A 21,307-nucleotide genomic window follows, 5' to 3' on the forward strand; every position below is an offset into this window, starting at 1 on the left:
GATTACCAGAAGAATGAGGTTTCAAGGCCAGAAATAGCTTACAATTATTTTTGAAGCTCAGGAACTTAGTTCTGTCACCAAAAAACAAATCAGGAATAGGAATTCTTGGTTCTAGCATAGATTTCTGATCAATTGTATCTTGAATCTTTTGTACATTTATAACGAGATTATCCATTGAGGAGCACAGAGCCTGAATATCCATGTCCACAGCTGTGTCCTGAAGCACTCTAATGTCTAGGGGAAAAAAAAAAAAAAAAAAACTGAAGACAGAGCTGAGGAAAAAAAAATGATGTCAGGACTTCTTTTTTCCCTCTATTGAGAATCATTGGTTTGGGCTCCTTGTACTGTTATGCTGTGCTATCAGGCAACACAGTGTGCAGTAATCAGCGCACATACAGTGATATGGCAATAACCCAAAAACAATAGAACAAGCTCTGAGACGTGGAATCTCTGCAGACTGCAATACCTGAACCTATCCTCACACAACTAAAAGCAGCAGTGGATTGCGCCTAACACTACCTATGCAACTCGGCACTGCCTGAGGAGCTGACTAGCCTGAAGATAGAAATACAAGCCTGACTTGCCTCAGAGAAATACCCCAAAGGAATAGGCAGCCCCCCACATATAATGACTGTTAGCAAGATGAAAAGACAAACCGTAGGAATGAAATAGATTCAGCAAAGTGAGGCCCGATATTCTAGACAGAGCGAGGATAGCAAAGAGAACTATGCAGTCTACAAAAAACCCTAAAGCAGAACCACGCAAAGGGGGGCAAAAAGACCCACCGTGCCGAACTAACGGCACGGCGGTGCACCCTTTGCGTCTCAGAGCTTCCAGCAAAAGAGAATAGCACAGCTGGACAGAAAAAACGGAAACAAAAACAAAGTAACACTTATCTAGCAGAGCAGCAGGCCACAGGAAAGATGCAGTAGCTCAGATCCAACACTGGAACATTGACAAGGAGCAAGGAAGACAGACTCAGGTGGAGTTAAATAGCAAGGCAGCCAACGAGCTCACCAAAACACCTGAGGGAGGAAGCCCAGAGGCTGCAATACCACTTGTGACCACAGGAGTGAATTCAGCCACAGAATTCACAACAGACAATTATATATATAGATAAATATATATATATTTATTTTTGTTGCCTAAAATAGAAAGGAAATGTGTCATCTTTAGCTTTAGGCCTTTTAGACATCGGTTAATCTTTAACTTGCTTAACTGTTCATAATAACAGTAATTTTGACCAGGGTGTCCAAACTTTTACATGCCACTGTATATACTATATATAAATATTACAACAAAACCAGAGCACATGTTTTGAAGAGGAAAAAAGGGAGGGCTATTTAGCACTAAATAGTGGTAAAGAACCCAAAGCCTACAAAAAGGGCAACCCACTTCATATTAATGATGAAGACAAAGAGGATAAAGGAGTATGACGGGTATACAAGTTTATTAAATATACAAAGTGTAAATACATACATTAAACCACATAAAAATAGATTGTTTACAAAAATTTAATTACAAAGTGCATAAGGATGGAGAACAGAAACAGGTATCCCACCGGTGCGCGGAGCCCAGGTATTGGACCAGTCTGAAAAAATCAGCAGACTGGTAAAGTGCAAAAGCTGCAAGGAGCCACCTTACTAATAAGTGCAGTGGGGTGACACAGTCACTAGTAAAGCAATGAAAGATGGCGCTTACCGCAAATAGGGTGGGCTATCCAGCACACCGGACTGGGACCAGGATACGGAGACCCCCGACGCGCGTTTCACTTATATCATTTACCGCTTTATCAAGGGGAAATAGTCTGAAGAGCCGAGAAGGACCTTAACATGGGCCGGACCCAGAGCATGTGACCTCTCACATGCTGCGGGGCGGCCAATGACAGGCGGCAACAGCGGCGCATGCGCAGATCAAACTGCAGGTCCTGCATCCGAAAGCGGCATCCAGCGTCACAACGCGTGAGCGGGGAAAAGCCCCGGTCACACGTGGGAGGCAATAAAGACGCCGCCCGGGAGCAGGGACCAGCAGGCCGAACCCGCGCATGCGCACTGCCACCAATGTGAAGGAGAGTAATGATACCGCATAGTATACTGGGAGAGAGCAATATGGGAGGATCTGAATGTGCATCCATCCATATCACAGGGAAATAACGCCCCAGCGTATAGATAACAACCAGTCCACCTCACGGTAGAGAAAGTCCATAGTATGACATACAAATAGAGTTAATAAATATAACACATGCAGCATCTTCATGATGGTATTAGGGCAAATATTCTGTCTCCTCTTGTGGACTTGATGCCAGATCCTCCGCTGAGAAAGGGGGGGGGGGGTTTGCAGTGGACATCTATCTCGGCACAACAACAATATGACAGAAGACTGTGAAAAAAAGGAAACAATTAAGACATATACCATAATAATGAAAAATTGTAAAGGGAAACAGTTAAAAACAAAAATAAAAACAGGAACCAGCAGGAGATAACCTGTTCCTATAGGATGGGGGGCAGGACATGACAAAATGTCAAAAGAATGGAAAAAAGGGGAGGAGATAGGGGAGAACGTATGCCAAAACCGGAGCAGTAATGCTACAATAGGCTGCTCGACGAAAATTTAAAGATTTACAGAAATGAGGCGAAGCTAAGCAATTCATTCAGGCAGCTTGGTGCGACCGTATTAAGTCTAACAATCCAGCTGGCTTTGCGCTGTGCCAATACCTTCTTGTAGTTTCCCCCTCGTGTACCCAGGTGTACACAGTCGATGCCCCTGACCCGTAACGACCCCGCGTCACAATCATGATGTAATTTGAAGTGACGGGATATCGTCTTTAGGACAGAGGCATCGACTATGCTCCTGGCTGCCCGAATGTCACGTACGTGCTCCCTAGTGCGGATACGGAGCTCCCTCGACTTTAAACCCACATAAATTAGGGAAAAACCACACGTAGCATAGTATATGACGTTTGTCGTACTGCAAGAGATGGTGTGTCTGATGGAATATGTCCTAGTACCGTCAGATGATGTAAAGGAAGCTGTCCATACAATATTGGCACAAGCCAAACAATGGCCGCACTGGAAGCAGCCAAGTACTGGGCCCTTAGAGCCAAAAGGATTACTGGCGGGAGGAACGTAGTGGCTCCGAACAAGCATGTTATTAAGGTTAGGGGACCTCCTTGCTGTCATGGAGGGGAAATCACCCAGGACGGGACCCAGGGATGGCTCAGTTCCTAGAATAGGCCAATGCCGGGCCAGGATATCTCTCATATTGTACCATTCGTGGTTATATGTTGTTATAAACCTTATTTTTGAGTCTTCTGGCCCGGTTTTGGCTTTTCCACCTGTGGTGTAAAGCAGATCCCTACGAGCCCTATCATAGCCACGCCTGACGCATCTGCGGCTGTAGCCGCGTGCCTCAAAGCGTGCCTTAAGAGCCACAGCCTGTGTTGTGAGTTCCGTTCTGGAGCTCCCTCCTGTGGTTGCTAATGGTATGTTTGCGAGTTCTGCCCTTGGGCTCCCTCTGGTGGTTTCGAGTGGAACTGCTGCTCCGTTAGGTAGCTGTAGCAGCTGCCTCCACTAATCGCCTTGCCTGGGTTTGTTATTTAAACCTGCTCTGGGCTTTAGTTCATGTCTGCTGTCAATGTTCTTGGTTGGATTTGATTCTTCCCTTGGATTTCTCATATGGCCAGTCCTTGTCTGCAAAAGATAAGTTTTGCTAGTTTGTTTGTCCATCTGTTTGGACTCTATTGCTTTGCATTTTGTCTCTTTTGTCCAGCTTGTCACTATGTCTTATTTAGGCTAGCTGGAAGCTCTGGGAAAGCAGATTTGCCCCTCCACACCGTGAATCGGTGTGGAGTTCATTTTTGTAAACTCTGCGTGGATTTTGTAGTTTTTAATACTGACCGCACAGTATCCTTTGCTCTCTGTCTATCTAGTTAAGTATTGGCCTCCCCTTTGCTGAATTCTAATTTTATTTCTGTGTTCTTCATTTCCCTCTCCTTTGACAGTCAATATTTGTGGGGGTCTGTCTTTCCTTTTGGGGGTTTCTCTGAGGCAAGATAGCTTTCTATTTCCTTCTTTAGGGGTAGTTATATCTTAGGCTGTGACGAGGTGTCTAGGGAGTGTCAGGAACATCCCACGGCTATTTCTAGTTGTGTTGTTAGGATTAGGGACTGCGGTCAGTAGAGATACCACCTTCTCAGAGCTCGTTCCATGTTGCGTTTTAGCCACCAGGTCATATCAGTGTGGCCTCTTAACCACCAGGTCATAACAGTACAGCAGGCCCAGAATGAATTGAATGCATCTCAAAAGAAGGAAAAAAAAAGAGTTCTGAACCATTTTTTTTTCTGTGCTCTGTTCTGTCTTTTTTTTTCCTCTTGATATATGGGTGGTGCTGGATATATGCTCTGGTATGGAGGTTCAGGGTTTGTTTTCTCGTGTGGATCAACTTGCTGCAAGAGTCCAGAGTATTCAAGATTATATTGTTCAGACTCCGGCTCTAGAGCCAAGAATTCCTACTCCTGATTTGTTTTTTGGGGACAGATCCAAGTTTTTGAACTTTAAAAATAGCTGCAAATTGTTTTTTGCTTTGAAACCCCGTTCTTCTGGTAATCCCATTCAGCAAGTGAAAATCATCATATCCTTACTGCGTGGTGATCCTCAAGACTGGGCATTTGCTCTTGAAACAGGGAATCCGGCATTATTGAATGTAGATGCATTTTTTTCAGGCGCTCGGATTGTTGTATGACGAACCTAACTCTGTAGAGCATGCTGAGAAAACACTGTTGGCCCTGTGTCAGGGTCAGGAAGCGGCAGAGTTATATTGCCAGAAATATAGAAAATGGTCTGTGCTCACTAAATGAATGAAGAGGCGCTGGCTGCTATTTTCAGAAAAGGTCTTTCTGAAACCCTTAAAGATGTTATGGTGGGCTTTCCTGCGCCTGCCGGTTTGAGCGAGTCTATGTCTCTAGCCATTCAGATTGATCGGCGCTTGCATGAGCGCAAGGCAGTGCACCATATGGAAGTGTCCTCTGAGCGAAGTCCTGAGCCTATGCAATGTGATAGGATTTTGACTAGAGCAGAAAGGCAGAAATTCAGACGTCAGAATGGCCTGTGTTTTTACTGTGGTGATTCAGCTCATGCTATTTCTGATTGCCTTAAGCGTACTAGGGGTCTGTTACCATTAGTACTGTACAGCCTAAATTTCTCTTGTCTGTTACCCTGATTTGCTCATTGTCGTCCTTTTCTTTTATGGCATTTGTAGATTCTGGCGCTGCCCTGAACTTAATGGACTTAGAGTTTGCCAGGCGCTGTGATTTTTCCTTGGAACATTTGCAGAGTCCTATTCCCTTAAGGGGGATTGATGCTACGCCATTGGCCAAGAATAAACCTCAGAACTGGACACAGTTAACCATGTGCATGGCTCCAGCACATCAGGAAAATATTCGTTTTTTGGTGTTGCATAATTTGCATGATGTTGTTGTGCTGGGTTCTCCATGGTTACAGGAACATAATCCAGTGCTGGATTGGAGATCTATGTCTGTGACTGGTTGGGGTTGTCAGGGGATACATAGTGATATTCCTTTGATGTCCATTTCCTTGTCCCCTTCTTCTGAAGTTCCTGAGTTTTTGTCGGATTTCCAGGATGTATTTGATGAGCCCAAGTCCAGTTCCCTGCCTCCTCATAGGGACTGCGATTGTGCCATTAATTTGATTCCTGGCTGTAAGTTCCCTAAGGGCCGACTTTTCAATCTGTCTGTGCAAGAGCATGCCGCTATGCGGAGTTATGTAAAGGAGTCCTTGGAGAAAGGGCATATTCGCCCTTCTTCGTCACCGTTGGGAGCGGGATTTTTTTTTGTTGCCAAGAAGGATGGCTCTTTGAGACCCTGTATAGATTATCGCCTTCTCAATAAGATCACTGTCAAATTCCAGTATCCGTTACCTTTGCTTTCTGATTTGTTTGCTCGGATTAAGGGTGCTAGTTGGTTTACTAAAATCGACCTCCGAGGGGCGTATAATCTTGTGCGTATTAAACAAGGTGATGAATGGAAAACAGCATTTAATACGCCTGAAGGCCATTTTGAATATCTTGTGATGCCATTCGGGCTCTCTAATGCTCCATCGGCATTTCAGTCCTTTATGCATGATATCTTCCGGAATTATCTGGATAAATTTATGATTGTGTATTTGGATGATATTTTGGTTTTCTCCGATGATTGGGAGTCTCATGTGAAGCAGGTTAGGATGGTGTTTCAGGTCGTTTGTACTAATGCGTTGTTTGTGAAGGGGTCTAAGTGCCTCTTTGGAGTTCAGAGGGTTTCTTTTTTGGGTTTCATCTTTTCTCCCTCGGCTATTGGAATGGACCCTGTTAAAGTCCAGGCCATTCATGATTGGACTCAACCTACATCTGTAAAGAGCCTTCAGAAATTTTTGGGCTTTGCCAATTTTTATCGTCGCTTTATTGCTAATTTTTCTAGTGTGGTGAAGCCTCTGACCGATTTGACGAGGAAGGGCGCTGATGTGGTGAATTGGTCCTCTGCGGCTGTTGAGGCCTTTCAGGAACTTAAACGTCGTTTTACTTCTGCCCCTGTGTTACGTCAGCCAGATGTTCCTCTCCCTTTTCAGGTTGAGGTTGATGCTTCTGAGATTGGGGCAGGGGCCGTTTTGTCTCAGAGAAATTCTGATGGCTCTTTGATGAAACCATGTGCCTTCTTCTCCAGAAAATTTTCGTCTTCTGAGCGTAATTATGATGTCGGCAATCGGGAGTTGTTGGCTATGAAGTGGGCATTTGAGGAGTGACGACATTGGCTTGAGGGAGCCAAGCATCGCGTGGTGGTCTTGACTGATCACAAGAATCTGATTTACTTCGAGTCTGCTAAGCGGTTGAATCCTAGACAGGCTCGGTGGTCTTTGTTTTTCTCACGTTTTGATTTTGTGGTCTCGTATATTCCTGGATCTAAGAATGTGAAGGCTGATGCTCTTTCTAGGAGGTTTTTGCCTGATTCTCCGGGAGTTCTTGAGCCGGCTGGGATCCTCAAGGAGGGGGTGATTCTTTCTGCCATCTCCCCTGATTTACGGCAGGTACTTCAGGAGTTTCAGGCTGATAAACCTGACCGCTGTCCTGTAGGGAAATTGTTTGTTCCTGATAGATGGACTAGTAGGGTAATTTCTGAGGTTCACTGTTCGGTGTTGGCTGGTCACCGTGGGATTTTCGGTACCAGAGATTTGGTGGCTAGGTCCTTTTGGTGGCCTTCCTTGTCGCGGGATGTGCGTTCGTTTGTGCAGTCCTGTGGGACCTGTGCTCGGGCTAAGCCTTGCTGTTCCCGTGCCAGCGGGTTGCTTTTGCCTTTGCCTATTCCTGAGAGGCCCTGGACGCATATTTCCATGGATTTTATTTCTGATCTTCCTGTTTCTCAGAAGATGTCTGTCATCTGGGTGGTTTGTGACCGGTTTTTTAAGATGGTCCATTTGGTGCCGTTGCCTAAGTTGCCTTCCTCTTCTGATTTGGTTCCATTATTTTTTCAGCATGTGGTTCGTTTGCATGGTATTCCGGAGAATATTGTGTCTGACAGAGGTTCCCAGTTCGTTTCTAGATTTTGGCGGTCCTTTTGTGCTAGAATGGGCATTGATTTGTCTTTTTCTTCTGCATTCCATCCTCAGACAAATGGCCAAACGGAGCGAACCAATCAGACCTTGGAAACCTATTTGAGATGCTTCGTGTCTGCTGATCAGGATGATTGGGTGACTTTCTTGCCGTTGGCCGAGTTTGCCCTTAATAATCGGGCTAGTTCGGCTACCATGATTTTGCCTTTTTTTGTAACTTTGGTTTTCATCCTCGTTTTTCTTCAGGGCAGCTTGAGCCTTCTGACTGTCCTGGTGTGGATTCCGTGGTGGACAGGTTGCAGAAAATTTGGACTCATGTGGTGGACAATTTGACGTTGTCTCAGGAGAAGGCTCAGCGTTTTGCTAACCGTCGTCGGTGTGTTGGTCCCCGGCTTCGTGTTGGGGATTTGGTCTGGTTGTCTTCTCGTCATGTTCCTATGAAGGTTTCTTCCCCTAAGTTTAAGCCTTGCTTTATTGGGCCTTATAAGATTTCTGAAATTATCAATCCAGTGTCTTTTCGTTTGGCCCTTCCAGCTTCCTTTTCCATTCATAATGTGTTCCATAGATCCTTGTTGCGAAGATATGTGGTACCTATGGTTCCCTCCGTTGATCCTCCTGCTCCGGTGTTGGTTGAGGGGGAATTGGAATATGTGGTAGAGAAGATTTTGGATTCTCGTTTTTTGAGGCGGAAGCTTCAGTATCTGGTCAAGTGGAAGGGTTATGGCCAGGAGGATAATTCTTGGGTTGTTGCCTCCGATGTTCATGCTCCCGATTTGGTTCGTGCTTTCCATTTGGCTCGTCCTGATCGGCCTGGGAGCTCTGGTGAGGGTTCGGTAACCCCTCCTCAAGGGGGGGGGTACTGTTGTGAGTTCCGTTCTGGAGCTCCCTCCTGTGGTTGCTAATGGTATGTTTGTGAGTTCTGCCCTTGGGCTCCCTCTGGTGATTTTGAGTGGAACTGCTGCTCCGTTAGGTAGCTGTAGCAGCTGCCTTCACTAATCGCCTTGCCTGGGTTTGTTATTTAAACCTGCTCTGGGCTTTAGTCCATGCCTGCTGTCAATGTTCTTGGTTGGATTTGATTCTTCCCTTGGATTTCTCATATGGCCAGTCCTTGTCTGCAAAAGATAAGTTTTGCTAGTTTGTTTGTCCATTTGTTTGGACTCTATTGCTTTGCATTTTGTCTCTTTTGTCCAGCTTGTCACTATGTCTTATTTAGGGTAGCTGGAAGCTCTGGGAAAGCAGATTTGCCCCTCCACACCGTGAGTCGGTGTGGAGTTCATTTTTGTAAACTCTGCGTGGATTTTGTAGTTTTTAATACTGACCGCACAGTATTTTTTGCTCTCTGTCTATCTAGTTTAGTATTGGCCTCCCCTTTGCTGAATTCTAATTTCATTTCTGTGTTCGTCATTTCCCTCTCCTTTCACAGTCAATATTTGTGGGGGGCTGTCTTTCCTTTTGGGGGTTTCTCTGAGGCAAGATAGCTTTCTATTTCCTTCTTTAGGGGTAGTTATATCTTAGGCTGTGACGAGGTGTCTAGGGAGTGTCAGGAACATCCCACGGCTATTTCTAGTTGTGTTGTTAGGATTAGGGACTGCGGTCAGTATAGATACCACCTTCTCAGAGCTCGTTCCATGTTGCGTTTTAGCCACCAGGTCATATCAGTGTGGCCTCTTAACCACCAGGTTATAACAAGCCTGGGTCTGAAACCTGTCCTCTGTGGAACAGATCCGCCTCATCCTAAACGGATTGTCATTGAGTTGACTCATAAAATCCTCGAGCTGCTGCGCCGTGCCCCCCCACAAGAATAGAATATCATCTATATATCTGAGCCAGCACAGCACATGGTCGGCGGCCTGGGCCCCCCCGTCGCCAAACAAGGATCTCTCCCAGTGACCCAGAAAGAGATTGGCATACGAGGGCGCACAGGCCGCACCCATGGCTGTGCCGCGCTTCTGAAGATAATAGGAATCTTTAAAGACAAAAAAATTATGTGTAAGGACAAAGCGCAGCAGCTCGAGGATAAAGTCACAAAGAAGGCCGCCCAGGTCGGAGGCTCCCAGGAAGAGGCGGACGGCTTCCAGACCGTGCTTGTGGTCTATGCAAGTATACAGAGTTTGAATATCTGCAGTAACCAGGAGGACCCCTGGGTCCACAAGGACCCCGTCCACCCTAGTAAGGACATCCGTCGTGTCCCTGACATACGACGGTAGGACCTCAACCAACGGTTTAAGGTAAAAATCTATGAACTTACAGATCGGGTCACAAAGACCGTCGATGCCCGACACGATAGGACGTCTCGGGGGGTTGACGGCGTCCTTGTGGACCTTAGGTAGAAGGTAAAAAGTAGGAACCTTAGGGTACCTGACAGACAGTCCCTCCCACACCTTTTTGTCAATAATATCCTTTTCTAAAGCATGAGTGAGTATCACTTGTAGCTGAGACGAGAAAGAGAGCATTGGGTTATGGGTAAGTTTGGTATATGTGACGGTATCCTTGAGTTGACGAATCACCTCTTTTTCATACTTATCACATGGCCAGATCACGATGTTTCCCCCCTTGTCAGCTGGTTTATAGACCACATCGGTATACAATTGTAATTCCTTAATGGCAGAACGCTGACTATATGTCAAATTGTCAAATTGATGTTTTGATGAGAGTTTTTTTAAGTCAGCGCTTACCATCTTGGTAAACAGGTCGACCGCTGGACATAGTGACAAGGGGGGAAACCTCGTTGATCTGGGCATGATGGCAGGTGGAAACCTACCTTGAGGCGTCGGGGATTGCTCGTCCAACAATTCCTCTAAAATCCGCAATGTTTCTCTTTCCGTCTCAGTCAAGGAGTCAGTCGGGTCATGATCCTTATGATGTAATTTCCGCAAGATCAATTTTCTTGAAAAAAGGTGAAGGTCCTTCAGTGCTGTGAAGAAATCAAAGGGGTGGGTGGGAGAGAATGTGAGGCCCTGCAATTTGTGCATTGGTAAACGTCCTCGTAGACAGGTTTAGTACCTGAAGGTCACCCTGGGTACCCGTCCCCTGCCGTCTCCCAGCTGAGCTTTTATTCTTAGAAGTCTGTCTGGTAGTAACTCTATTCTGTGACGTTTTATATATATTTATTTTTGTTGCCTAAAATAGAAAGGAAATGTGTCATCTTTTGCTTTAGGCCTTTTAGACATCGGTTAATCTTTAACTTGCTTAACTGTTCATAATAACATTAATTTTGACCAGGGTGTCCAAACTTTTACATGCCACTGTATATACTATATATAAATATGTTGCATATTATCTTGACAAAGCAGAGCTTCACTTTACGGTGGGGAAGTAATTTATATCACCACTGTACTTTAAAAATGTTTAATATATCAATTGTCACTGTACTGTTGCAGGATTTGTTGGGGAAAGGGACTCCTTTCTTATCTTTCATGCTATGGGGCGACCTAGTCTATCCTATCCCCCGAAATTACCCTGGCAGGTGAAGACGTCAGGGTCATGTGAATTGCTAAGCTCATGACTTCCCCTTTTCTGTTTCCACCCTCACCCAGGATAGTGTGAGGCTGAAGTGTATAGGATTACACCAACCAGACAGACAAGGGAAAACAAACAGGGATAAATGAAAACTCCAATCATACAACATATACTCACCAAACAACACAGTGGACCACATGGAAGGCAAGATAGGTGAAAACCAAACAGGAGAGGATGAGGATGAACACACAAACCACACAGAAAATGCAAAAACAACTCTCCAAACACCAACTCCAAACACTGAACAACTTCTCCAACTCTAAACCAGGCAGAATGAACGATCACTGGCAAGTATATGCCAGAGGGTAGAGTCCAACACAGAATAGCTGAGGCAATTCATGATGGAGAGTTCCAGGAGATAAACTGATTAATCATAGCAGTGCCAGGGCAAAGAAAACCTGCACTGTTTAGTATGATGGTGAAGCAGTTCTAACCAGTGCATGAGTTTGGGTAACCAGACCCCACAATCTCTTGGTCCCTCTTTATCCCTGTGACATCAATATTACTAGCAGATATTTGCTTTTTCCCCACTGCTTCTTTCTTCACTTATCAGCCCTTTCTTACCTCCTTTCCCCCAAACTCATGATCTTTGCTGTGACAAGGAAGAACTGATCTTTCAGGGCTAAATGAAAAATATGTAAAATATGTAGGGACTTTGGGGACAAGTTGCATTAGTGCCAGAGTGTAGTGTCAGTTGGAAGGTATCATAGGTCTAGTGGGTACTCTCATTCTCAATCTAATCTGGATGAAAACATTTAGGAACTGATTCATAAAGACAGGTGTTGGCTACGCCAGTCTTAAAGGGAACCTGTCACCCCGAAAATCGCGGGTGAGGTAAGCCCACCGGCATCAGGGGCTTATCTACAGCATTCTGTAGATTATACTCACCCAGGGGCGGTCCCGCTGCTGGTCCGGTCGGATGGGCGTCTCTGGTCCGCTGCGGCGCCTCCTATCTTCATTCCAAGACGTCCTCTTCTGATCTTCAGCCACGGCTCCGGCGCAGGCGTACTTTGTCTGCCCTGTTGAGGGCAGAGCAAAGTACTGCAGTGGGCAGGTCCTCTCTGACCTTTCCGGCGCCTGCGCACTGCAGTACTTTGTTCTGCCCTCAACAGGGCAGACAAAGTACGCCTGCGCCGGAGCCGAAGATCAGAAGAGGACGTCTTGGAATGAAGATGGGAGGCGCCGCAGCGGACCAGAGACACCCATCCGACCGGACCAGCAGCGGGACCGCCCCTGGGTGAGTATAATCTAACGTCTTTTTCTCATCTTTCAGGTAACATCGGGGGCTTATCTACAGCATTACAGAATGCTGTAGATAAGCCCCTGATGCCGGTGGGCTTACCTCACCCGCGATTTTCTTGGTGACAGGTTCCCTTTAATGAAGGGCTTGCAGGAGGACAGTGCGCTGTATTCATTAAAAAGTATAAATTCAAGAAGGCGGAGGGCATCGCTGTATGTACAAATATTGGGCCTCACCGTGGACTTGAGAAACTACAATCTAACCAAGAGAGAAAAGATCATGTCCACACATATGGGAGCACCACCAACATATAGAAAATGCAAAATTTTATTGATAAGCTTTACAAAAAACCGTGCAATAAAATTTTGCATTTTCTATATGTTGGTGGTGCTCCCATATGTGTGGACATGATTTTTTCTCTCTTGGTTAGTATTCATTAAAAAGCTCACGTCATTTAATGAATTTTTTGCATCTTCCCAGAGAGTGGAGTAGCATTTCAGGTATAAATGATTCCGGCACTTTTGTTGTGTAACCTTGAAATGTCCACAAATCCACCTTGCTCAAAAATTGTGACACTTTTCAAACCGTTTTAGCATAACAACTTTGATGAATCAGATGTGAGTGATAAAGAGAGATCAGTTTGGCAAAAGACAAATGCAATGGAAAGAACATTATGCTGAAACAAATATAGTGAAATTCATGAAACTCACTTGAAAGTCACTAGATGACTTGCGTTTGTTATTTTGATCACAGATGGCAATAGGTACATATAATATCTGTCTGTCAACATGACGCTTCTCAAATTCATAGCAGGCCTGGCGATCAGCAGAGCTTTTTTTAGAAACCCCTGGTGATCCACTGTTCTGGCAGTTTCCCACTCCTATCTAACATAAGGATTGTGCCAATGGTAGAAGAAACATCAGAAAAGGACACTAACATTGCAAAAGCAAAAACAAAATCCTAATAAAACTCTCTGATATTTTTGTATTCCTTGTTGCTCTACTGTCCTATGTCGCTAACCAAAAAAGTTTTGCTAATCTCTGCAGACCCTCCACACTAATGATTGGATGTGATGCTAGTGGTAGAACCTGCACCAATCAGATGGAATATTCCTCTAAGCTGGGTAGCAACTTACCTCCTCAATCTGTGGGAATATTAACATTTTTAAGAGAAAGTGTTTTTGGTAAATTTTTATAGCCTTTTATAGTCTGTGGCCATAAATGACTGAATTTTTGTCACATGATTGAATCGAGACATTTGGCGTCTTATACAAGCTATTAGCACTTACAGTATACAACAAACGTGACCTGATTCAGTACATTGTTAATATATTTTATGCACTCTTTTCTTTTTTAGATTGGAGTAGACTAAGCAATGGGGATGCACGATATAATGGGCGCATACACGTGTCACCATGTGATTCGTATGAGTCGACAAGGTCTAACAACACTGCTTCTACTTCCAATGCTTCCAGTTTATCAAGCTTCTCCAGGGATACATTTTATGGAGGGAGCCATGTAAATGGTGAGTTGGTAGCCACATTAGCTAAATGTGTGATGAGCTCAAAAGATGCGACTGGTTTCTTGGAAATAATATGCATGTAGGATGCATGCCTGAGATGTCAAGGGTGGCCTTGTGGCTGGAGGAACCTGGTTCTACTATTTAGTGAGGGTCTCAGAAATAAGAACCCCCGTGGGTCATTCATTCATTTATCGCCATGTGATGGCCTTCAACTAACTCATCATGGGCAGATACAAAATAACTTCTGAATCCACTGATGGGTTGGGGTATGTAGTTCAGGAAATTCCATATTGAGTATCTATTCCTAAGAGAGGTCATAAACATTAGTTTGGTGGAGATCCGACACCAGACACCAGATAGGTTGTCAATATTGGTTTGGTGAGATCAGACACTTGACGCCAGATGGGTCATCTCTATGAAAGTCCTGAACAATCTCTGCACATATGCCTTTCTCGCCTAGTTTTTCATAGAGAGAAAAGCACAGCCAGCAGTAATATTCCTGCTGTTTAAAGTCATTTGGGTCTAAAAATATTGGAAAAATAGACCCAGTATAATTGGGTCCAGCATCATTGGGTTCAGTATTGTTGGGTCCGGTATCATTGGGTCCAGTATAATTGGGTCCAGTTTAACTGGGTGCAGTATCATTGAGTCCGGTATCATTGGGTCCAGTATCATTGGGTCCAGTATTATTGTGTCCAGTTTTATTGGGTCCAGTATCATTGAGTCTAGAATTATTGGGTCCAGTATTATTGAGTCCAGTATCATTGGGTCCAGCATCATTGGGTCCAGTATTATTGAGTCCAGTATCATTGGGACCAGTATCATTGGGTCCAGCATCATTGGGTCCAGCATCATTGGGTCCAGTATTATTGTGTCCAGTTTTATTGGGTCCAGTATCATTGGGTCCAGCAACATTGGGTCCAGCATCATTGGGTCCAGCATTAGAGTCCAGTATCATTGGGTCCAGCATTATTGGGTCCAGCATCATTGGGTCCAGTATTATTTAGTCCAGCATCATTGGGTCCGGTATCATAGGGTCCAGCATCATTGGGTCCAGTATTATTGTGTCCAGTTTTATTGCATCCAGTATCATTGGGTCCAGCATTATTGGGTCCAGCATCATTGGGTCCAGTATTATTGAGTTCAGCATCATTGGGTCCAGTATTTTTGAGTCCAGCATCATTGGGTCCAGTATCATTGGGTCCAGCATCATTAAGTCCAGTATCATTGGCTCCACTATAATTGGTTCCAGTATCATTGGAAAAATACATTGGAAAACAAATTTGTCATGGCAGTTGTGGCTATAAAGCCCTTACAAAAACAGTATATATGTATAACTAGATGGTGGCCCGATTCTAACGTATCGGGTATTCTAGAATATGTAGGTAGTATACAGCACAGGGTACGTACTATATTGCACAGTGACGTAGTATATAACACAACCGACGTAGTATCTAACATAGGTACGTAGTATGTAACACAGCGTACGTAGTATATAGCAGAGCTACGTAGTATATAACACAGCCACATAGTATATAACACAGCCACATAGTATATAACACAGCCACGTAGTGTATTGCACAGGTATGTAGTATATTGGTCAGTCACGTAGTATATAGCAGAGCCACGTAGTATATAACATAGCCACGTAGTATATTGTAGAGCCATGTAGTATATTGCACAGGCACGTAGTATATTGCACAGCCACATAGTATATAACACAGTCACGTAGTGTATTGCACAGCTATGTAGTATATTGGTCAGCGACGTAGTATATAGCAGAGCCACGTAGTATATAACATAGCCACGTAGTATATTGTAGAGGCACGTAGTATATTGTAAAGCTATGTAGTATATTGCACAGCCACATAGTATATTGCACAGTCGACGTAGTATATAACAGAGCCGACACAGCCACATAGTATATTGCACAGCTACGTAGTATATAACATAGAACACGTAGTATATAACATAGCCACGTAGTATATTGTAGAGCCATGTAGTATATTGCACAGGCACGTAGTATATTGCACAGCCACATAGCATATAACACAGTCACGTAGTGTATTGCACAGCTATGTAGTATATTGGTCAGCGACGTAGTATATAGCAGAGCCACGTAGTATATCACATAGCCACGTAGTATATTGTAGAGGCACGTAGTATATTGCACAGCCACGTTGTATATTGCACAGTCACATTGTATATTGCACAGTCACGTTGTATATTGCACAGTCACGTTGTATATTGCCCAGCTACATAGTGTATAGCAGAGATGTAGTATATAACAGAGCCCATGCAGTATGTAACACAGCCCACATAGTATATAGCAATGTGGGCACTATATACGTGGTTTAAAAAGACTTAAAATAAAAAATAAACATATACTCACCCTTCGAAGGCCCCCTGAAGTCCTGGTGCCTGTGTACGGTGCACGCGGCAGCTTCCGGTCCCAGGGTTGGTATGAGCGCAGGGCCTGTGATGACTTTGCGGTCACATGACCGTGACGTCACGGCAGGTCCTTCTCGTATAGCATCCTTGGCATCGGAACCTGCCGCTTGCACTGCCGAGGACAGAGCGCGACGTCGGAGGGTGAGAATAACCTTTTTTTATTATTATTTGTAACATTAGATCTTTTTTACTATTGATGCTGCATACGCAGCATCAATAGTAAAAAGTTGGTCACACAGGGTTAATAGCTGTGTTAACGGAGTGCGTTACACTGTGGTCCGTTAACACTGGCATTAACCCTGTGTGAGCGCTCAGCGCTGACTGCAGGGCAGTAAAGCAGCAGCCATTTCGCTGCCAGACTATGGCCGTCGCTGATTGGTCGTGGCAATGGTCGGGGCGTTTTGCCACGATCAATCAGCGACTTGGATTTCTGTGACAGACAGAGGCCACGACCAATGAATATCCGTGGCAGACAGACAGAAAGACAGACAGACAGACGGAAGTGACCCTTAGACAATTATATAGTAGAAGAGCATCTTCCTTATACTAAAAAATGGAAGTATGAACTGTTATGTTCCTGATGGGTGGAAAAGAGTCCATTTTACTCATTTCTGAATTATCCATTTGTAAAAAAATGATTCCAGTGGCGACATTACTAATGACAGCTTTTACCGTGTCCGTAGACTGTTCTCCAGCTTGATCAGCACATGAATGGCTAAGGAATCTAGGACCATGTAGCAATGCAGATTTATACGGGATTCGGGGTCTTTTGGAGGCTGGAAGCCCATGGTCACTGTAATTGCCGCCATTATCCAAATGCCGCCATTATCTTTTTTCCTGGTAGAAGGACAAGATAACTTAGAAAGTGCTAAAAAGAATATTAAGTCTTCACATTGGAGGACTGAATAAATATGAAACCCCTAATGCTTGATTGTGATCTTTTAAAAATATCATTCTGGCTCCGTAGGTAACTCGTTTTTTTGATCTTGTCATGGAAATGTATTTTTCACCTCTTATGCTGCCATGAGTGAGATAAACATCCTGGATAATTGGATCTTTTGCTTGCTTTGTGTAGGAGGCGGAATATTCATCAACCCAGCTCACAGGGCTTCATATCATGCAAATGTCTACCCCGACAGCTGGAGAGTATCCTGGCTGCAGACGTGCAATGAAACGGACTGACATAAAGCGCCTACTACTGCGGCGTCCTATTGATCTCAATTTTATAGGAAAAATAAAATGTCTAATCTGTATATACTGTATGTTGGATGAAACCAATGTGCAATATTCTGAAATCCTCAATAACTCAAAATAACTACCAACTATTTATTAGATATGTTATAATCTACTACTAAAGTATTGTAGATAGGTGGTTAAAGAAAACTGTGGATTTCTCAGGAGTCATTCATTGGATCGCAGATATCAAGGTATCGTTTTATTCATCTTCCTATGCCCTACGTGCCCATATAGATGGCGTAGGAGGGTTGATCCTACTGACAGATGCCCTTTAAGGCTCTGCTCACATCTGCATCGGAGGCTCCCTCGCAGAGTCGTAATCTGCTCATCAAAATGATGGATATCATTTGTGTCTCTGCCCTTGTGTCTTAATACACGTACATTCCAGATTCCCCTTTGTACCATTCTTCACTCTGGATCTTCTAAAAGATCATCAGAAAATGACCTATTGTTTAAACCAGGTTTTTGTGTTCCATGTACTTTTAAACGTTTTTGGCAATGTTTTTTTTCCCTAATCTGAATTACAAATAAAAAAAAGAAATCTTGCAATTTTCACACTGGCCTTTTGGGGCCTTTTAGACTTTATCTTCCTATTGTTTCAGGTTTACTTTTTTTTGTTTTTTTTTTCCTTTCACGACCTTAGGATTTTTTATTTTCGGGTTTTCATTTTTTGCTCTCCTTCTTCCTAGAGCCATAACTTTTTGCATTTTTCCGTCAATATACTGCAGCCATACGAGGGCTTGGGCTCTTGTGGGACAAGTTGTACTTTTGAACAACACCATTGATTTTACCATATAGTTTACTGGAAAATGGAAAACAAAGAATTCAAGTGCAGTAAAATTGCAAAAAAAAAGTGCAATTCCATGATGGTTTTTTTTCACCATATTCACTAAATGCTAAAACTTTTTTTATTTATCCAAAAAAATCCACAGTTTGTAAAAAAAAAAAAAGTCACATATTCCGAGACCTGTAGTGTCTCCATATTTTGAGATCTGGTGCTCGGTGAGGGCTTAATTTTTGAACGCTGAGCTGACATTTTTATTGATATGATGTTTAGATCACCTGTTATTGCATTTTCATGAAATGTTGCACGACCAAAAAAACATAGTTCTGGCGTTTTGATTTTTTTCTCGTTACGCCGTTTACCGATCGGATTTAGTTTATATTTTGATAGATTGTGCGTTTCTGAACGCAGCGATACCAAACGTATTTTTTTCTTATTGTTTTATTTGACATTGGGAAAAAGGGGGGGCGATTTGAACTTTTTATTTTTTTTAATTGTTCAAATATTTTTTTCTACTTTTTACTTGCTTCAAGTAGTCTCCTTAAAATGACCGCCAATACGTCTTTTAACTGACCTGAGATATTAAAGATTAGCCTCCCCATACATGAGACAATCCAGCAGCTGTCGGCTGTACACTATAGCTGACAACTTGCTGCATCAGCCAAGATCAGTGTTTGCTCCTTCCACACCTGTTTAACCCCTTAGATGCTGCTGTCAATAGTGACTGCATCATATAAATGGTTAACAGAGTGTGGGGGCTTCCTCTTTATCCCAATTGGTGCCCTTAGATCATGATTGTGCGCTCCTGATGTTTGCCATGGCAGTTCACGACCAAATAGCGGCCTTAGGCTGGCGTCACACTCAGCGTATAAAAATACGGTCCGTAATTTACGGCTGTAATACGCAGAAAAGTCCCCAAAATAGTGGTCCGTATCTCCTCCGTAGGCAGGGTGTGTCAGCGTATTTTGCGCATGGCATCTTCCGTATGTAAACCGTATGGCATCCGTACTGCGAGATTTTCTCGCAGGCTTGCAAAACCGACATACGGATATACAAGGGATCCATGTTCTCAAAAAATCATAAAAACATATATACTGTCATATATACAGTTAAGGCCAGAAATATTTGGACAGTGACACAATTTTCACGAGTTGGGCTCTGCATGCCACCACATTGGATTTGAAATGAAACCTCTACAACAGAATTCAAGTGCAGATTGTAACGTTTAATTTGAAGGGTTGAACAAAAATATCTGATAGAAAATGTAGGAATTGTACACATTTCTTTACAAACACTCCACATTTTAGGAGGTCAAAAGTAATTGGACAAATAAACATAACCCAAACAAAATATTTTTATTTTCAATATTTTGTTGCAAATCCTTTGGAGGCAATCACTGCCTTAAGTCTGGAACCCATGGACATCACCAAACGCTGGGTTTCCTCCTTCTTAATGCTTTGCCAGGCCTTTACAGCCGCAGCCTTCAGGTCTTGCTTGTTTGTGGGTCTTTCCGTCTTAAGTCTGGATTTGAGCAAGTGAAATGCATGCTCAATTGGGTTTAGATCTGGAGATTGACTTGGCCATTGCAGAATGTTCCACTTTTTGGCACTCATGAACTCCTGGGTAGCTTTGGCTGTATGCTTGGGGTCATTGTCCATCTGTACTATGAAGCGCCGTCCAATCAACTTTGCAGCATTTGGCTGAATCTGGGCTGAAAGTATATCCCGGTACACTTCAGAATTCATCCGGCTACTCTTGTCTGCTCTTATGTCATCAATAAACACAAGTGACCCAGTGCCATTGAAAGCCATGCATGCCCATGCCATCACGTTGCCTCCACCATGTTTTACAGAGGATGTGGTGTGCCTTGGATCATGTGCCATTCCCTTTCTTCTCCAAACTTTTTTCTTCCCATCATTCTGGTACAGGTTGATCTTTGTCTCATCTGTCCATAGAATACTTTTCCAGAACTGAGCTGGCTTCTTGAGGTGTTTTTCTGCAAATTTAACTCTGGCCTGTCTATTTTTGGTATTGATGAATGGTTTGCATCTAGATGTGAACCCTTTGTATTTACTGTCATGGAGTTTTCTCTTTACTGTTGACTTAGAGATAGATACACCTACTTCACTGAGAGTGTTCTGGACTTCAGTTGATGTTGTGAACGGGTTCTTCTTCACCAAATTAAGTATGCGGCGATCATCCACCACTGTTGTCATCCGTGGACGCCCAGGCCTTTTTGAGTTCCCAAGCTCACCAGTCAATTCCTTTTTTCTCAGAATGTACCCAACTGTTGATTTTGCTACTCCAAGCATGTCTGCTATCTCTCTGATGGATTTTTTCTTTTTTTTCAGCCTCAGGATGTTCTGCTTCACCTCAATTGAGAGTTCCTTTGACCGCATGTTGTCTGCTCACAGCAACAGCTTCCAAATGCAAAACCACACACCTGGAATCCACCCCTGACCTTTTAACTACTTCATTGATTACAGGTTAACGAGGGAGACGCCTTCAGAGTTAATTGCAGCCCTTAGAGTCCATTGTCCAATTACTTTTGGTCCCTTGAAAAAGAGGACGCTATGCATTACAGAGCTATGATTCCTAAACCCTTTCTCCGATTTGGATGTGGAAACTATCATATTGCAGCTGGGAGTGTGCACTTTCAGCCCATATTACATATATAATTTTATTTCTGAACATGTTTTTGTAAACAGCTAATATAACAAAACTTGTGTCACTGTCCAAATATTTCTGGCCCTAACTGTATATATATATATATATATATATGTCATTGAGACATATATATATATATATATATATATATATATTTACTTCAGCGCGATATAGCAGAAAGCCGGTAATTCAATTGCCGGCTTTTGCTATCTCCTTCCTAAACCCGACATGATATGAGACATGGTTTACATACAGTAAACCATCTCATATCCCCATTTTTTTTGCATATTCCAC

General features: G+C 43.5%; 1 protein-coding gene across 2 annotated transcripts in view; it reads left to right on the plus strand.

Annotated features, from left to right (window-relative positions):
• Nucleotides 1-18,087, plus strand: part of ADGRG4 (adhesion G protein-coupled receptor G4) — a 145,193-nt gene extending 127,106 nt beyond the window's left edge. The window contains exons 23-24 of one of the 2 annotated variants that reach the window (XM_069746998.1): nt 13,711-13,878; nt 17,402-18,087. In XM_069746998.1, coding sequence (XP_069603099.1) covers nt 13,711-13,878; nt 17,402-17,508 — 275 coding nt within the window. In that variant the 3' untranslated portion in view covers nt 17,509-18,087. The remainder of the gene's footprint in view (nt 1-13,710; nt 13,879-17,401) is intronic. The other variant, XM_069746999.1, reaches the window with a different exon arrangement.
• The last annotated feature ends 3,220 nt before the right edge of the window (nt 18,088-21,307 follow it).

Source organism: Ranitomeya imitator, chromosome 2 (genome assembly GCF_032444005.1).
Source record: "Ranitomeya imitator isolate aRanImi1 chromosome 2, aRanImi1.pri, whole genome shotgun sequence".
Taxonomy (NCBI): domain Eukaryota; kingdom Metazoa; phylum Chordata; class Amphibia; order Anura; family Dendrobatidae; genus Ranitomeya; species Ranitomeya imitator.